Source organism: Quercus lobata, chromosome 5, assembly GCF_001633185.2.
Source record: "Quercus lobata isolate SW786 chromosome 5, ValleyOak3.0 Primary Assembly, whole genome shotgun sequence".
Taxonomy (NCBI): domain Eukaryota; kingdom Viridiplantae; phylum Streptophyta; class Magnoliopsida; order Fagales; family Fagaceae; genus Quercus; species Quercus lobata.
In genome coordinates this window covers 77,427,756-77,446,728 of record NC_044908.1, presented here as the reverse complement: position 1 = coordinate 77,446,728, position 18,973 = coordinate 77,427,756, and the positions used below count along the sequence as shown (strand labels likewise).

At 30.6% G+C, this 18,973-nt stretch overlaps 1 protein-coding gene across 1 annotated transcript; it reads right to left on the bottom strand.

The window, feature by feature from the left end:
- Positions 1–348: 348 nt before the first annotated feature.
- LOC115992733 ((3S,6E)-nerolidol synthase 1-like) lies at positions 349–8,844 on the bottom strand. Its single transcript, XM_031116956.1, has 7 exons — positions 8,570–8,844; positions 7,281–7,551; positions 5,064–5,436; positions 4,759–4,977; positions 4,407–4,545; positions 3,911–4,159; positions 349–780 (listed from the first exon to the last, which is right to left on the bottom strand). Exons 1-7 carry the CDS (start codon positions 8,759–8,761, stop codon positions 445–447), a joined length of 1,779 nt encoding a protein of 592 aa, XP_030972816.1. The 5' UTR covers positions 8,762–8,844; the 3' UTR covers positions 349–444.
- Positions 8,845–18,973: the final 10,129 nt, after the last annotated feature.

Here is an 18,973-nt window from a genome sequence, read left to right as displayed (position 1 = left end):
TAGACTAAAGTTGCGTTTGGATTGGGCTGATACGTCTGTGTCTGCGTTTTGTTTGCTTTTTTTTTTTTTTTTTCACGCATTTTTTCAGATTGCGGCTACTGCTCATGCACTGTTCAATGAACAGTAGCCGCAAACTTTGACTTTTCAAACTTTTTTGGACCAATCAGTGCACATCGTGTACTGTTCATGGACCCACAAATTTCACTTTTCAGTAACTTTTTTATTACAGATGGATCCCACGGTACTATTTACACATTTAAAAATTATTTCGCTACAGTGTTTTTCAGTTTTCAGTTTTAGTTTTCAGTTTTCAGCTGTATCCAAACGGACCCTAAACTACATATAGTTTAACCAACACTAGTAACATAAACAATACATGTTGTTTAGCCTGGTCTTTCTTCATTCCCTATATCTTTGCTCACTTCTGATTCTGATCTGGCTTCCTTATCCTTCAGCCTTCATCTGTGATACAATAGTTAGTTCATTTTGTTGTGTAACAACACCACCAATTAGCAGCGACTTCATATGCTCCTCTAAACTTGGAAGGCGATGATTGTCATCGTAATTGTACATCAAAGGAACCATCCTTGCAGCATTGAGAGAAACATTCTTAAAAGATGCAGGGAATGGATAAGAATAGAGGCATTCCTTGTTGAGGCACTTCCATTCGTCTGAAATCATAGATATTATATGTTCTCTTGTGTCTTTGATTGAAGAGCCACAATGTTCTTTCATGTAGCACTTTAAATAAGATCCATCACGCCCATCTTGATTCTCGTCCTGCAGTTAAAACCAGGCTTATTTCAGTGACTAGAAAGAGCAAGTTTCAAACATGAATTAAAAGCCAATTTCTGGCACCCTAGATCGACTAGTGCTGTACTAGTGACATTATTTGGTAATTTGTAGAGCTTGTGAGTTTTTTTTCCTTTTTTTTTTTTTTTTTTTACAATAATGGGATGAGGATTTGAATTCTATTTTTCCTTATAAAAATTTAGTCAATACCACTCAGCTATAAAATCGTGACAAGTTGTAATTGATCTAACATCACTTTGTACAGGGTTCATTTCAATTGAAACAATATTTAAAACTTTACTAATAATAAGTGTAACTGGGCCTAGGTTTGTATGGATCCAGTGAGGATCCAATCAACAAATGGACTAAAACTGAAACCAAGCGTGATATTATTGACCAAGTTCACCAAGACCAAAACAAATACAAATTTATCTTCAAACTAGTCTTAAGAAAAATTTCTCTAATTCTCTTTTCTATGTGGTGATTGATTGCATGACCTGTATAAAAAGTTATGTGATTTATTTAAATAATACACATAAATGGTTGTTACACATATTTCAAAGGAGATTCACCTAAAGAGAAAAACTTTGTGCTTTGTGTTTACATTCAAACTGATTTCGAGGAAAATTATTCCCCTTACTACGTTACTATTGATAAGAACATATTATTGCCCTAGCCAACAATATGTGGGTCTTCGCATTAATTGGTGTGCCATAGCACTACCTGGAAGCTTCAGGTAATGATTGGCAAATGTAGGTCCAAATGTCTAATACTGCTAGCCAGCCCAAAAGGCTAGAATGATACTAGCCACTCATACATACACCAACTATCCGGAGCAACAGAACCTTTGTTATTTCCCCTTCTATACACCCAGATCCCTGAGAATTATTGCAAGAAGTAACCTGCCAACCGTGGGGTGGAGCAGCATGCCATAAACTTTATGGACATCAATGGAGTACTTTGTCTTAAATTAAACATGTCCTCTTTGAATAAAGGAAAGCCATATATCTATAGCCACTCTTCTCTCCTTTATGCCACGGACCCCCAGTAAAACAAATGAGTAGTTCTTTCTTCCATTTCGTTCACAATAAGCTATAGTTTTGCTCTGCAAAATTTGATAATAGCAGCAAAACATACTAATCTTATAGTTTTGTGTTTCACAAAATAACTTCTGTCCATAGCTTTCTCTCTCATTTCTCTGTAATTTTTATTGGTAACTAACCACTTAAGACGATAAATGTTATGAATAGCACACGACTTTATTTATCAAGGGGTGGATCGATCCACGTTGTAGTTTAGGGGTGCCCGCAAAATTTTGGATGACCCTAAAAACTCTTGGTTAGCTAAACCTGTGACCCTTGAAAACACATCTTACCTAGCAAAGGAAGTTATTTGATAAAAAACACTCTACCCTTTTTTTTAATCAACTATTCCTTCTTTTTCATAATTGTTATTTTATTTACATATACAAAAAATCACACACACATATATATAAAATGTTTTGAAACCTTAATTTTTTTAATATAATTATAATTTTACTAACTTTTAGCAAGTAATATTTCACTCTACAATTGTAAATGCTTGTGAGATATGAGAGCAAAAATTGAGGTTCAAGTCTTTAGGAAAGAGTTTCATACACATATACATTTAGATTAAGTTAAAATAAAATATTTATCTTATATAAAAAAAATATTTTGCACTTTGCCCAATTAGTTATTTTTATAGGTAATTTAACTTTATTCCATTTTTAATTTATATCATTTATACGTGTTTTCATTTCATCTTTTATGAAATTATTTGTCAAGTTCAATTGTCCCATCAATGTACTGTTACTATAATATTGTACTAATAGACCTATTATGCGTATATAGTCATAGGTCTTGTCTTTATAATTGTGAAATAGACCCTCTAAATTTCATTCTAATTAAGAATAACAATATAATATAAATATTTGGTCTTGAAAAATGTTTGACGCAAACTTAATATGTAATAATTAAAAAGATTATTTATATGTAGTTTTAGTTATATAATTTTTTGAAGTTATATAATTTGTTTAAATAATACAAATGAATAGCATTATAATTCATCACTAATGGATTGGAAAAGATGATTCTAAATCTGTTTGAAGTCAATTTTTTTCTTTTAATCTTCACCATGCATGGGATTGGTAATAACTACGTAAACATAAGCTAGACCATCTCCATTCGGGAATGCCTCATGGAGATGATTGTTATTGTGTTTGTTAGGTGTATTATTTTATCTGAAATTTTTTAATAATGATCTTTAAGTTAATTAGTTTAACTTCATAGAAAGCATGTACTTGGAACAAAGTTTTTCTCCAAATTAGTTTGGAGAGAAACCCTACAAATTCCTTATATATTTTTATATTGAGTGTAAATTTTGAAAATCTAACCGTTAGATTGCATGTTCTTATCATATCTTTCGTGTTTGCAAAATTTCAAAAAGATCAAAAATCAACTACTATGTCAACAAATAAATGTTAAAATTTCAACTTTTTGTGATCTAAAATTATATATAAAAAATAAGTTTATTGATCGAATAATAAATATCATCCAATCTAAACAAAATTTTATATGCATGTTAAGAACATAAGAAATATGAAATTTAAATGTTAGATTTTCAAAATTTACACGCAAAAAGAAGATATATGAGAAGTTTGTAGAGTTTCTTTCTAAACTAATTTAAAGATAAACTTTGTTCATCTGCTTACTAAAGTTGTTTTGAAAATATTAAGTTTATCTGGTAGTCCTAGGTTTTAGCAAATAGCTGAGTCCCAATTGATTGCTTGTTCCATTATCAGTTTCTATTTCTTAGGACTAAGAACAATGTAGTGCCATAGACTCATAGTGATGCTAGTGATCTCTATTTTATAATTTTGTTCCTTGGTCAAGCATGTAAAAGAAGGCAAGTACAGTTCCTTCAAGTCTGTGCTCTTAACTAAAAACTCCGACACTTGTTTTGTTAGGATGCTGGATTCTGTCAAAGTAATCTAAGTTTTCTTTTCTTTCTTGTATTTAACCCACCTAAAAGGTCACAATAGGGAATAAAAATCTCTTTGTTAAGAAAGGAAAAGGTTCATCACTAAATTATATGTTACCTTGGCACTTCCCAAGTCATCCCAAAGACGAAGAATTTTCGCAGTAGAAGATATAATGCCCGGAACATCATCTAGAAGATCTACAGTTTCATTGGTTATGCCTTGACCCAAGAAAAAGAAAGTATGAACAAGCACCATATGCACTCCTGTGCTGATAAGGGCATTCTTCAGGTACTCTTCCGTCTTTGGAAAGATCCCATGAGCCAACCATTGTGCTTCTATTAAGAATGCGTTGCACAATCTCGCCCACTATAAATATTAATATAAATTCTCAAACACAGCTCATTAAGACCTCTATTAGTACGTGAGTTCAAACACATGTTTTCATTTTTTAAACAACATTATAAGTATTTTCACACACTTTTTCATCCACACATATTTCCAAAAAAACTTAATATTGTTGTTTAAACACACGTACCAAACGGGCCCTAAACTTTCCTAAATCCATACTCAATTAATAAATTCTTGCTAGGTTCCGGGTTACATTATTTTATACCGTTTTTTTAAGGCTTTCCAAGGGGTTCCATCCATGCTTTTTGTAGACCTTGTAGCAGATTTCGTTGGTAATGTCATAAAGAGCCTTGAAGCATATCTTCATGTAGTCTGGTAGTTGCTCAGCAGCATCAAGTTCCCATCTGCATGCAATTTTATTTTTATTTTTCAAATAAATATGGGGTTATAACAAGTTTTACTACATTAACTAATCACAAAGTACTAATTAAGATATTTTTTTATTATTATATGTTATGTTGAAGTGACATAAATCATATTTATAGTTACATCAATTCATAGTAAAATTTGTTATAGTTTTAACATTTTTCTTATATTATTCTACTACTGATCCATACCTATTGACAACTTCTGTGAAGTGTTTAAGTTCATCGAGGGTTCCACGAACATCAAATATGTCATCTATTATGTAGAGTAGTGCCAAGGGTTTTGTGAGCTCAACCCTTTGCTCCGACAAGATTGGATCTGTGAGGCATGCCATGGGCCACATGTACCATTTAAGTGGCTGGTCTCTAGCAAATTTCAACTCATTGGCCAAGCCTAGGTCTTTCCACCATCTAAAACAAATAAAAAGATTTAAGTAAATCGTTAATAATATACTATAAAATGCAAACTAAATCCTCAACATCATTGCTCAACTTACTTCAAAATTTGATGAATTTCCTTTTGGTGTATTTCATGAACCATGTTGGAATCTATTTGAGCTAGTTCTTGCACAACATTGATCCATTCATTTGTCCCTTGAATGTTAGTTTGAATGTTTTTAGTCGTGAACCTTGCCTGGCTCTTGTGATGAGGATTCTTCAGTGTATCCGTGATAAGAATGGCTTGTTGATGATCAAGATGGGTCGCCCATTCGGTAAGATATTGGCGACTAAACTCTCCAGCTTCATCCAGTATATCTTCTCCTTCAATACTTAACTGAGAAGCTTCATATAAGCCAATCAATCCCTTTATATCTCCGACTAGACTTGATTTGAACTTCCTCTCCTTGTCCTTGAAGTTGTTAAACAACGCTGTACAAGTGTATATACAATATTCATTTAGCGAGTATATAGCTTTGTTCTAAAATCAAATAGTAAAGGATTACAAATAGGAACAAAATTGTTTTCCCCTTAGTTTTAGTTTTTGTATCCTTATTGCTTTGACTAATTAGTGGTGGGATTAGGCTTTAAGTTGGGATAACAAAGATTAAAAGACAAAGTTGAAAGCAAAATCGATGTTGAAAATAAAAGTCATAGCTAACCAGTAAGAAATTAAATTATTTAATTGTCATATAAATATAACAGTTATCAAATCAATTTCTTTTTCATGCATAGTGTCTAGTAAAAGATATTAAAAAATAATATATATATTTATATATATATATTCATCAGTAGATCTGTCTAAAAGAATAATCCAGTTATTTTTATAAAAAATATTCAAGAATGATAATTTAATTAATTACTTAAGAATAATAAATAAGAAAATCATTGTACAAGTATAAAAGTTTGAAAATGTATCAATAAATATACAAGAAGCTCTATACGTGACTTAGTTTTTTTTTTTTTTTTTTAATGTACTTATAGTGTTCAATATATTTCTTCTATCATAACTTTAATTTCAAATTATTGAAAATTTGTGGATAGTAGAAAACCATAAAAGGATGTTACAGTATTGTAAAAGGAATTTATAAAATGAAATAAGAAAGCAGAAAAAAAAATTATAGAACTATAATTTCATGACAAATGACAGAACTGTATTGCAGAAGTGTAAAACGTTTGTTGAATTATTAATGGGGTCTTTTTTTTAATTTTATAAAAAGGTTGGAGCCCACAACATATATATATCATAAATCATATACTATAAAATAAAAGTCAAGTCCTATAAATCATGGTTCCACCAAATGAGTATTTTCTCTTGGTAACAAGTAGCTACACTCTCAATAATTATTAAAATAATTTATCTTACTAATTGTAATGATAGTTTAATTTAGTTAAAACTATAGTACCTAATTTTTCAAGAAATTAAAAATTTTATTCCAACTAAAATTCTATAACAAAAAATTCAAGAAATTTATTAAAAAAAAATTTAACAATTAGTAATTAATCACAATTTTGTATTTTGGTGTACTAAAACTTGCAAAATGCATATTGTAGGTGCATCAAGTGGCATACAGTTTTGATAATATTTCTAAAATATTTTCTTACATAAAATTTTCAAGTGGCTTTTAGTTAAAGGTGTAATCAGTTTGGTTCGGTTGGGTCATAATATTGGACAAATTCCCCCATTAAACCAATTTAACAAGGGGAGCAGGAGGGGTAGGGGTGTTTAAGTAAAATTATTTAGTGCACCTGATGAACTATGCCCTTCTCTTACATACTCATATTTATGTAAGAGGAATATATAGCTTACTAAGTACACTACAATAATTTTTCAACATTTTGGCTTTTGGCCATTAATTTGGATCTTTGTGAAAATCTAAATGCCAGACCCCTCGGCCCTCACTCTTAATGGACTATTCTATTCTCTTGCATACTCATATTTATGTAAGTGGAGTATGTAGCTTACTAAGTACACTATAATATTTTATCGACATTTGGGCCATTGGCTATCAGATCTTTGTGAGAATATAAATCCCAAACCCCTCAGCCCTCACCCTTGATGGACTATACCTTTCTCTTACATACTCACATTTATGTAAGAGGAGTACTTAGATTACTAAGTACACTACAATAATTTCTCGATATTTGGGCCCTCGGCTAATGGATCTTTGTGGGAATCTAAATCCCAAACCCCTCCCTCACCCTTGATGATGACTTTATAGCCATGAGCAATGCCATTGGCTTTATATATAAATTATAGAAAAGAAAATGCCGACCTGAAGAAACGTAGTAACCATCTTGTCTCAATAATCGAAAGCGTAGAGCAGTTTCGTAAGGTTGATTGTTGATTTCATTATAACCACAAGCACTAGATATCATATTTTGCCTCTGTAGAATTGTTTCAATCTCTTCTTGGAAGTGGTAGTCAATGCCAAGGCGTTGAATCGCATCAATCATATATAAACCTTCCAATGGATCTTCTCCGGCTTTGTTCAGCACGTCCTTAACTTCTTTCAACTTTTGTGCATGTTGGCTGTGAATTTTATCCTGGAAGGGAAGGAAGCAATCTGTTAAAAGCTAAAACTAAAAATAAAATAAAATATCGGGCACAATGAAAACCAGAAGCAAAAAAAAGTGTGTAACTAAATGCCAGTTGACATCTTTAATGTATTCAATTAAATCATTATAGTGTATTATATTCAGAAACAAACTATATAATGCTTCGAGTAGATAGAAGCTAAGGTGAGAAAAGTCAAGGTTTAAATTCAAGACTGATTAATTATGGTTTTTGAGTAAAGTTTGTAATATGCTTTTGTGTTAAAATTTAGAACCGCGTTTTCCCTCATTTGTGTGTATATGTGTTTGTTTCAATAAATAAAACGAAAAAAATCAAGACCAATTACTTTGATAACATGATAAGTTATGGGGTAAATAATAATATATCAATGAAAATTCGTTTTTATATTACTTTAATTTTTTGGGGGGAGGAACTAAATACAGTTATTTTGTTAAAGGTTGTATCACCTCTAGCATAAAGTTTAAGAAAGATTATCATATTTTTACTTCCTTTTTTTGTTAAGAATGGAAGATATTAAAATATTACAAGGTAAAACAAAAAAAAAAAAAACAAAAAACAAAAAACAAAAAAAAAAAAAAACAAAACAAAACAAAAACTCAACGAGAACAAGTGGCAGTGATGAAAATTTTGCATAGTGACCTCATGGCTCCTGATCGCAACCTAACAAAAGTGGTTTTATCATAAACAAAATGAAAAATAAAAAATTTAAACACATAGTATACAACACTTGGTAGAACATTAAGTGAAACTCCTAAGAAAATGGAAATATAATTTTTACTCTCAAGGGAATAGTGGTTAGTTTAGTGACTATAACAATGTAAACATTGACTTATGAGAGGGTTTCATGAAGCGCCCTCTCAAAACATGTGAATCCCACAAATGTGTGAGGCTCGTCAAATATGACGAACCTCATGAGATGGTTTTAACGGATACTTTCTCGATGGTAGTCAATTGTATTGGTGGCTTTAAGAAAGGACACAAACTTACAGCATCATGTTTGCTTCTGTAGTTGTGATGTTTTAAAGGGAGAGGCAATGTGTGATCATGGGCAATGTTCAATTTGCGAGCACTAGGCAAAGGATTCTGGCTGAAGTGGTCTGAATTGGTAGCTTTTGGAATCCTCTTAGGAGCATTTGGAGGATTGTAGGAAGCAAAGAGGGGCTTAATAGACAAAGCCATAGAGAAAGTGTATCACAAGTAAAGTAAATGGGAGAGAGAAGTGGGAGGAAAAATTTTCTTGTGGAGAGTTTAATGCTTCGGAGATTTCTTGATCCAATTTATAGGATTCATTGCGTTGATAAGTATTAGGATGTTTCAGACACATTAAATTCCGTGGGACCATGTTCATCATGCTTCAAGATGCACGTATTCAATTTGATACCGTGGAATTCTTTATCCAATTTTCTGAATTCAATGCGTTGATAGGTATAGTAGGATATAGGATGTTTCAGACCGTAGGACCATTCTTGAAAATGCACGTATTCAATTTGATACCGTGCACTTGTCTTTGTCCTACTACTACTACTACTACTATTATTATTATTATTATTATTATTAATAATTTGATAGTTAAGAAATGAGAAATTTAAATTATGAATATAGGAAAAATTTTCTTGTGGAGAGTTTAATGCTTCGGAGATTTCTTGATCCAATTTATAGGATTCATTGCGTTGATAAGTATTAGGATGTTTCAGACACATTAAATTCCGTGGGACCATGTTTATCATGCTTCAAGATGCACGTATTCAATTTGATACCGTGGAATTCTTTATCCAATTTTCTGAATTCAATGCGTTGATAGGTATTGTAGGATATAGGATGTTTCAGACCGTAGGACCATTCTTGAAAATGCACGTATTCAATTTGATACCGTGCACTTGTCTTTGTCCTACTACTACTATTATTATTATTATTATTAATTTGATAGTTAAGAAATGAGAAATTTTAATTATGTATATTTCCGTTAAAAACATTAGAAAGTGTCAGAAATAAATTATTTTCTGACCACCGTTCAGCATTAATCACCATAATTGCTAACATCTATCTTCCATTTGCCATACTTGAGCACCGTACAACCATCCTTCAACCTGGTCACAAAAACATTCATCTTTAGGTTGTATTAGCCATCTTCCAACCTTTAAGCATTGTTAATTGTCATTGATCACTATAGGCAAGAACCATCTTACTTGTTTCACTTTAAGTTATGCTCGGACCATTTTATATAGGACCCAATCCTATCAAGATGTTCTCAAACTTCCACCTTAAGTTTGAGGATGGATGTAAGAGATTTCAGTCTAAGTTCATTGTACCCATACACAGGGAAACCTAGAGGAGGGCCTAAGGGAGCCCGAGCACCCTTGGTCCTAAGAAAAAAAAAAATTTTATTAGTTATATTTTTTTCATTTTTGTTGTTGGTCTCCTCTTTCAAAACCTTAGGCCACTCCCCTCCAATTAGCCTAACTAGCAACTACTCAACCCAAAAACTTAACAAAAATAAAACTTTAAAAAAATTTAAAAATCCTAGCCAGCCTAGTATTAAAAAACAATATTATTTTGTGTTTTCTTTTTTGTTTTTGTTGGTAGATGATTTCATCTTAATGTGTTAAGAAACAATGATTTTATGTATTTGTTTTGGTTGATATTTTTTTTTTTTTTTTGGATAGAGCTTCACAACCTATGGCTTTCATTTCTGATGATTGTATTTTTTTATTACCAGACCAAGACATCAATAAGTATTTAGTATAAGCGGGAATTGAACCCTAGATCTCTTATGTTTAATAGTTTATTAATAATATATGGAATCATGGGTGCCTATTTGGGGTGTTTTTTTTTTTTTTTTTTTTTTGGCTTATACTCCGGTCTCTCTAGTTTGAAATCCTAGGTACATCACTGCCCATGCAATTTATAATATTGTCATGTTACATGTAGTCATGTAATTACTTGTATTTCGCATCTTGACTTATACTATACTTTAGGGTTACTCAATGATTAGCTTAGGGTTAACTGGTTAAGTCCTTCCAATGGTTGTATTCACTGGCAGCTGTGACCACCCTGTACTAGAAAAAATTATTATCATGTATAAATTTTAAAAATTTATGATTTGGCAACAAACTAAACTTTGTGATAACCCTAAATTTTTTTAGGCCCAACTTAACTAAACTTTGGACAAAATTTGACAATAAACTTGGTTGTAAGCTAAGACTACAACTTCATTCAATATATATATAAATATATATATATATATATATATTTTTTTTTTTATTGGTTGTTAATTTTAACAAATATATTATTTAATTACATTTTCTTCTTATATCCTCTATACTTGCAAAATTTCAAAAAGATCAAAGATCAATAGCTATGTCATCAATCAAATGTTTAAATTTCAAGTTTTTGTAACCTAAAATTATACATAAAAACTAAGTTTACGGATCGAATAGTAAATAACATTCGATTGACAAGAAACTTGACATGTGTTTTAAGAACAAGAGAACATACAATTCAACAATTAGATTTACAAAATATGTAGTAATGTTAATTTGTTTACTGAGAGTTGTAGCCTTGTGCTACAATTTAGTTTGTAGCCAAATTTTGTCCTTAAACTTTAATCCTCTTAACAATATATTAGATCCTTACGTAAAAAAAAGTTTAAGAAAAATTTTATTTAACTATAATTTTAAAAGAGATGTAGCTTGCAACATTGATAATAAGACTATCATATAACGATTTCAAAATAAGAAAACTCGTAGAAGGAAATTGTAAGACTTTGTGTGTGTGTGTGTGTGCGCGCGCGCTTTTTTTTTTTTTTTTTTTGTCATCAATAGATGAAGTTCTCTTTTTATTAAATTTTGTATAATTTATGTTTCTTAATGACCACCCTCAAAAAAATTTCTAAAGCGGTCACAGCTGTATTGTAATACATAATTCAAAGTAACAAAAATGTAGTCACTCCTTTTGTCTCATGAACATGAGTCATTAGGGTCTGTTTAGATACCGTTTATTACTGAAAATTGAAACTGAAAATACTGTAGCAAAATAATTTTTAAATGTGTGAATAGTACCGTGGGACTCAATTTTAAAATTGTTTTTGCTAAAAAAATTACTTGTGAGTCCCATAAATGGTATTAGGGACCCACAAAACGCACCAGACGCAAACGTGGAGGAAAAAACGTATATTCAAACGTGCACTATAAACCACTGTCAATTCTTCATTCGCTTTCTCCATTCGTCCTTGTCTCTCTAACAATAATAACCCCACTAAACGCCACAGCTGATTTCGTCCATAGACAAAACCAAATCACATTATTTAGCTGCGTGGGCCTCTTGTTGTAGAAAGGTTTTGAAGTTTGAACTCACATTGTGCCTGCTGTTTTGAAGTTTGAATTCAGAGTGCGCCACCAGATCTAGAGCATTCACACCCCTCCCCCCAAAAAACAAAAATGCGTGCACCCAACTCCTGTGTGTGTATTGTGTTATAATCTCGACGCCCCATATTTTATTCGTCGTTTCTCTATTAATTTTCAATCTGACAATAAATTCCATAAATTTCCACTTGCAAATATGGATACAAAGAGTATTTCCACTTGCGACAAAAATTCAATATTGAATGAACATATTTCCAAGTCATTCTCAAGCTGTCAAGCACCACAAGCCATAAGGCCCAAAACCGAACAATTGCTAGCAGCCAACACTTACATTCCCATCATCATTTTCTCATTAAGTTGTGAAAAATAGAACTATATTCCACCCAGCTGATAAGTAATATAAATCTCAATTTCCTGTGGGAAAATTGATGCCTTATGATAAAAAAATCAAGCCACGTATACAACACCCAATAAGATGGAAGCTTGATTATAGGGTTCGAGGCTTTTTTTCAAAGTTATGTGTTCCTTCTTTAATTTATTAATCTCAATAAAAATTATGATTTTCTATTAACTAAAAATAATAATAAAATAAATACATAAATCTACTGATTTTTTAAATTTTTTTGTCACACTAGTGAAACCCACACTTGGATGTTAAAGTAATTTGAAAGTTTTTTATAGTATAAAATTACTCATATAGCCTTAAATTCTCCATTATTTTGTTTTAGTAGAAATTCTCTCCTTTCTAGATTTATCAAAAAATATTTTCTACTGTAGTATTTAATTTCTCTAAACATAAAAAAGGGAATGAAAAGTAAAACATCTGTTTCCTTTCCATTTTCTTTGGGAACCAAACAAGGAAGATAACTATTTCTTTCTTTTGTTTCACTATCTTTTTTACATCCAAACACTCAAAAAAAAAAAAAAAAACATTTTAAAATTTCTTTCTCTTATGGTTTCTATTTCTCAGTTATTTTCCTTTTCCTTCCTTTTTTCTGAAGATACAGCCAATCATAATAGGGTTTAGAACCCTAACTTCCCTCCTCCTCCTCCCAAATAGATTACAAATCACTTCAACTTTTTAATTTGACTAAAGTTGAGAGGATTCTAGTCCAAAAGAGATATTCTTCTATTTTTTCTTTTTCTTTTTTTCTTTCTTTGGGGGAAGCACTTTTCCTCCTTTATGTTTGGGATAATTAACAATTCATTCCTTATTTTTGAATCTAATCAATTTCCCCTTCTATGTTTGGAAAATGAGCAAATACTCTCTCAATTTGTTATTTTCTTAGTTAAATCAATTATTTTGAATAAATTATTAATTAGTCGTACACTATTATAAGAAAAATAAAGAATTGAGAATTGCAATGTTGTTTTCTTGGATTGCATTGATAATTATTGTGATTCCATTGAATTTAATTGAAAAAGTAACAAATTTGAGATATATGCTAAATTCCAAACATAAAAAAATAAATTGTGAACTACCTCAGATATAAAGAGAATGGAGAGTACCTTTTTTCTTTTGGTTTTTAATAATTTTTTAAGTGTTTAAAGGCTTTAAAAACACTATTATCGCTTACAAACTAAGCAGCCCAACAAAAAAACTAAAAAGGTAATCCCTAGCCTGATTTTTTCCACTTTAGAAAAGTGGAAAACCCAATAATAATTGATGCAAATGCATAAGATCAATGTTAGAGATAAAATAAAGTAAAATCAATAAGATAATAAATCAGTATTTGAATTCCATCTTGGAGAGATAACGCTACATTGGAAAATCTGGAGATGGGATCTCTCAAACAATGTACGAGATAATGATCATCCACGTGAGGCATGCAAACTACAAATTCTTCTGATTCAATTAATGCATGGTAGTGGAAGACTTTCAAAAGTGAAAGTGACAGACAGGGTCGGCCCTTGGCCTAGGCCCCTTAGGCCATCGCCTAGGCCCTACTAGAGAAAGGTTCCCAAATTTTCGGATAAAAATACTCTCTCAATTTGTTATTTTCTTAGTTAAATCAATTATTTTGAATAAATTATTAATTAGTCGTACACTATTATAAGAAAAATAAAGAATTGAGAATTGCAATGTTGTTTTCTTGGATTGCATTTATAATTATTGTGATTCCATTGAATTTAATTGAAAAAGTAACAAATTTGAGATATATGCTAAATTCCAAACATAAAAAAATAAATTGTGAACTACCTCAGATATAAAGAGAATGGAGAGTACCTTTTTTCTTTTGGTTTTTAATAATTTTTTAAGTGTTTAAAGGCTTTAAAAACACTATTATCGCTTACAAACTAAGCAGCCCAACAAAAAAAACTAAAAAGGTAATCCCTAGCCTGATTTTTTCCACTTTAGAAAAGTGGAAAACCCAATAATAATTGATGCAAATGCATAAGATCAATGTTAGAGATAAAATAAAGTAAAATCAATAAGATAATAAATTAGTATTTGAATTCCATCTTGGAGAGATAACGCTACATTGGAAAATCTGGAAATGGGATCTCTCAAACAATGTACGAGATAATGATCATCCACGTGAGGCATGCAAACTACAAAGTCTTCTGATTCAATTAATGCATGGTAGTGGAAGACTTTCAAAAGTGAAAGTGACAGACAAGGTCGGCCCTTGGCCTAGGCCCCTTAGGCCATCGCCTAGGCCCTACTAGAGAAAGGTTCCCAAATTTTCAGATAAAAATTAATATATTTTTTTAAAAAAAATACATTTTTGGAGATAGATTTTTTTTGTACTTTTAAGAAGTCTCAAATAATTAAGTAATATTAGAGATAATACAACTTTAAATATGTAAATCCTACAAATATATATGTCATTAATCACAAGAAATAATTTAGATAGGAAAATGCAAGAAATATGTACTATAAGTTTTACTTCAAAAACCTTTACAAATTGATGTGATAATTAATATGATTTGTGGACATCAACAACTTATTAAATGCATTTTTGAAATACTTTTTATGATTGGTGATACGTCTTTGTAAGCCTCATATTGTAAAATTTATAATATTCTTAACATCATTCATTCAAATACTTGTTTATTATCTTCTTGAAGTGTCACTAATCATATTCATTACTATATCATTTCTAAGTGTTTTTTTAGTAAAATTTGTTATAGTTTTAGCATTTTTCCAAAAAAAATAAAAAGAATATAGTTTTGTTATAAAAAAAATAATGATATTAAACACTAGTTAAATATTATTTAAGTGATAACAAAAAAGCCTCATTTAAATATATTGCCTAAGGCCTCCAAATTTGTTGGGTTGCCCCTGGTGACAAAGTAGTTGTTTCATGACCAATACAATTTCACTTAAACTGAAAATAAGATTAATTAATGATGATCTCTTAGTTTATAGCTAGACACAAAAAAAAAAAAAAAAAAAAAAAAAAAAAAAAAAAAAAAAGTGTTGTAATAATCAGAATAAAGATAGAGGGTATGTTTGTTTAAGTTTATAAATTGATTTTTTTTTTTTTTTTATCAAGCTAATTTATGTATCTACATACGGATGCTAAGTTGTTAAAGTTAGGATTATATATATATATATATATAAAAGATAAAAATTATATTCTAGCTTAAATGTCCACTTTAAGTGTATATATGTGTAAAACTCTTTTTTAGAAATTTAAACCCCAATCCTTACCCCTCATACCCTCACAAAAACTTTGTATTTATGGAAGAACTATCATACCAATGATATATGACATTAAAGTTAGCATTCCTTAGAACCTTAAGCTTTTGGGAATAATGATTAATTAATTTATATATAAAAAATGATGACAAGTCCCAATGAGAAGAAGTATTAAAAAATTCACTTAATCAATTAATTAAAAAAAATTGGATAAGTGATAGTTTATCCCTAATATTTATTAATTTTCATATAAATTGTGACTTGATAGAAAAATATTACAAATATCGTCCAAACCTGAAAGACTAAAAACAGAGTGGCCCTCCAGTGCTCCCAAATGAAGGTAAGATTACTTAAATGATTTTACAAGTCTTGATGCTTGGGAAAAAAACAAAACATTGGTTGTTTTAGATTGTACACAACGTGATTATATATTTAGTTCCATTAGTCCACGACAGTAATTTACCACGATTTTTAAAAAGTTTTTTTTTTTATTTTTTTTTATTTAATCCTGTAACTACTGCCCAAGAGCGATACAACTGAACACCAAATGTAAAAGTCACAATTGTTCAATTTATGCTGCCATGCGGTGCAATGAGGCAAGGACAACAAGTCAAACGTTTCAATTATTATTATTATTATTATTATACAAGTAGGGACGGAGCTAAAAATCGAATTTTGGAGGGCAAGCTTAATATAAGCTCATCCACTTTCATTATATTCATTATGTTACAATGAAGTAATACTAATTTCATTGAAGTAAAACTATTATTTATTTTTTTTAAGATGCTTCATTATTTTCATATCTTCCAAATATACTTTATTAGAAATTAATCCCTAACCAAAAAAACCAAATAAATATGCCCCACGAACCAAAACAAAAAATGTAAATAAAGTTTAAAGTAAACAAATATTTCTTAATAAAAAAAGGTTAACAAACAAAAAATATTTTCAAGTTAAAAAACATGTCATTGAAAGTTAGTGGGTTACAGCCATTACCCATTATCTTGGTTTTAGAAGAAAATTATTTTTTACACAACCTTTTCAAAGCTTATCACATGCTATCTCAGTTATAAATCAAATCACAATTAAAAAATTTTCTTACTCCCTTAACTGTTGGATCTAAGAAGCTCACCGTTGTTGCATCCATACACTGCAACCCAACAAGTTCGAAACTCATTGCCAAGAGCTCAAGTCTCAACACTCAAGCTTACAGCTACTACATCTTTCACTCTCTCTGTCTCTCACGTTTAGTTTAGTTTAGGGTTTTTTGTTTTTTTTTTTTTTTTTTTTGGAATTTGATGGAATGATTTGGTATGTAAGATTCACATTGATTTTGTTTCAGATACTTTTAAGGGCTGGGCTAATTTTTTGGTAAAATTTGTTGATTGGGCTAAGTTTTCTTTAGCTTTTTATTATTGATTTTGTTGTTGAGTTAATATTTTTGGGCTTTCTAATTTGTTTTTTGAATTTTAGATTAGTAATATTTTTATGGGCCTTTTCTTTTCTTTTTTTATGAGCCTTTTCTTTGGTTTAAAGGGGAAGTTTAATTTTATTGAGTCAAATTGCTAAAAATTAGATAGCTATATATATTATTGAATTTTTTTCAAAATTTAGGGGGGGCCTTTCCTCCCGAGCCAATGAATGGTTCCATCCCTGCATACAAGAAAAATAATTCTTCTAATGGCTTAAATTATTAATGGATTTATAACTTTAGACTAACTTATAAAGATATACACATTTATAAATTTATTGACGTGGATAATTTTTTAACTTTTTTTTTAAAAGGATAATTTTTTAATTTAGATGCATGAATTTTACACATTTTTCTATTATACACACGTTAATACGAGTGTCCTAACAAAACAAACTTAAAATGTACTGCTCATTTCCTGGTTTTTCTATCACCTAACTTTACGTATGTGGCTTTCATTTTTTATACCTATCTAGCTTATTGTGTGGTACAGACTACAGTTGAGAAGACATGACTATCCCCTCAAAAAAAAAAACAAAAGCAGGACATGACTAATACTTTTTTGATAAGCGACATGACTAATACTTTGTCCAATAATCTTGTGGACTCCATATATGTTGCTTTCAGTGGTGGGAATAAATTTGTAGTTTTTTTTTTTTTTTTTTTTTTTTGGTAAACCGGGAAAGTAATATTAATTATGAAGTGCTATTACAAGAACTAAAAGGGATCATCCTGGTCCGAGCTGTCCCCAATGAATCAGCTAACAAAAAGGGGATTACAACAGGGGGAGGGGAATTAAAACGATTACAAACAGAATATATATTAGCTCCTAACTTGGCTAAGGCATCAGCACAGCAATTACTTTGTAGTTTGTACCATATTGCTTTTATTTTGTTAGTTTGGTAGGCGTTGGGTTGGGGTCAATTACACGCCCATTTGTTGTAGTATTTAATATTATGTTAATAATGTAATTTCATTTATTGTAGCAACGTACTTTGCCTCCGAAATGAAATCAAAGAAACGCCTTCCACTTGTTGTACACAGTTGGGATTTGAATCCGGTGCAATATTTACTCCATATCTCTCGTAAATTTTTTTATTTTTTTTATTCTCGCTTTTTAATTTTTTTTCTCATTTATTTTATACAACAATTGACATTGAAAGTTTCTTTTTTTCCAGTCTCAATACTACATTATTGTCTATTCTTACCTAATTACCAAAACTCCACCCCAAAACCCACCCTCTGGGGCTCAAACTAGCAAGCCCAAGGAAAACTCCCAAGCTCTCATAATAAGGGGAGATAACCACTTCACCAACATTGGGCCATTTGAACATTGAAAATTATTATGTTATTATGGACTCACTATATATAGAAGGTTTTAGATAGCATTGTACAAGCGTTCATGAATCATAACTACTAACTTGTAATTTCATGAATACACACAAAGGCATTTGACAGTAAATACAAATAAGTACTGTAAAGTTGTGATTTTCATGAGTTCATGTTTATTGGCTTAAATTCCGTATCAAATTTAATTGTAATGCATTCAATCATTTACTTGTATTTTTGTTGGATTACATGTAATGGGTATAATGTTCAATTTGGTGAAGATTTATGAGAACAAAGGTGTAGAGAGGGAAAATTCCCGACCTATCACAAGCTGACACATCATACTACCAAGTCCACAAAATACAGCCAATTACAAAGCACCACGTACTGCTGCTAGGTTTTGATATCACTACTCAAAAACTAACAAAAATTTGCCAAGTGTCATTGAAATAAAGGCATAAAATGCATGCAAAAACCAATCACACATCAGCGCGTGTAAGTGATGACATAAGCAGTCCAGCACATGTAAGCGATGACATATGCAATCCAACGAGTGTAAGCGATGACATAGGCAGACCAATCAA

What these genes read in the sequence shown, in the direction of transcription:
- LOC115992733 (XM_031116956.1), bottom strand. Translation starts at nt 8,761, where the DNA reads ATGGCTTTGTCTATTAAGCCCCTCTTTGCTTCCTACAATCCTCCAAAT. An exon ending in GAAATTCATCAAATTTTGAA is followed by an intron (nt 4,978 to 5,063) that starts GTAAGTTGAGCA and finishes TATTTGTTTTAG; the next exon opens with ATGGTGGAAAGACCTAGGCT. An exon ending in ATGACTTGGGAAGTGCCAAG is followed by an intron (nt 781 to 3,910) that starts GTAACATATAAT and finishes TTTTAACTGCAG; the next exon opens with GACGAGAATCAAGATGGGCG.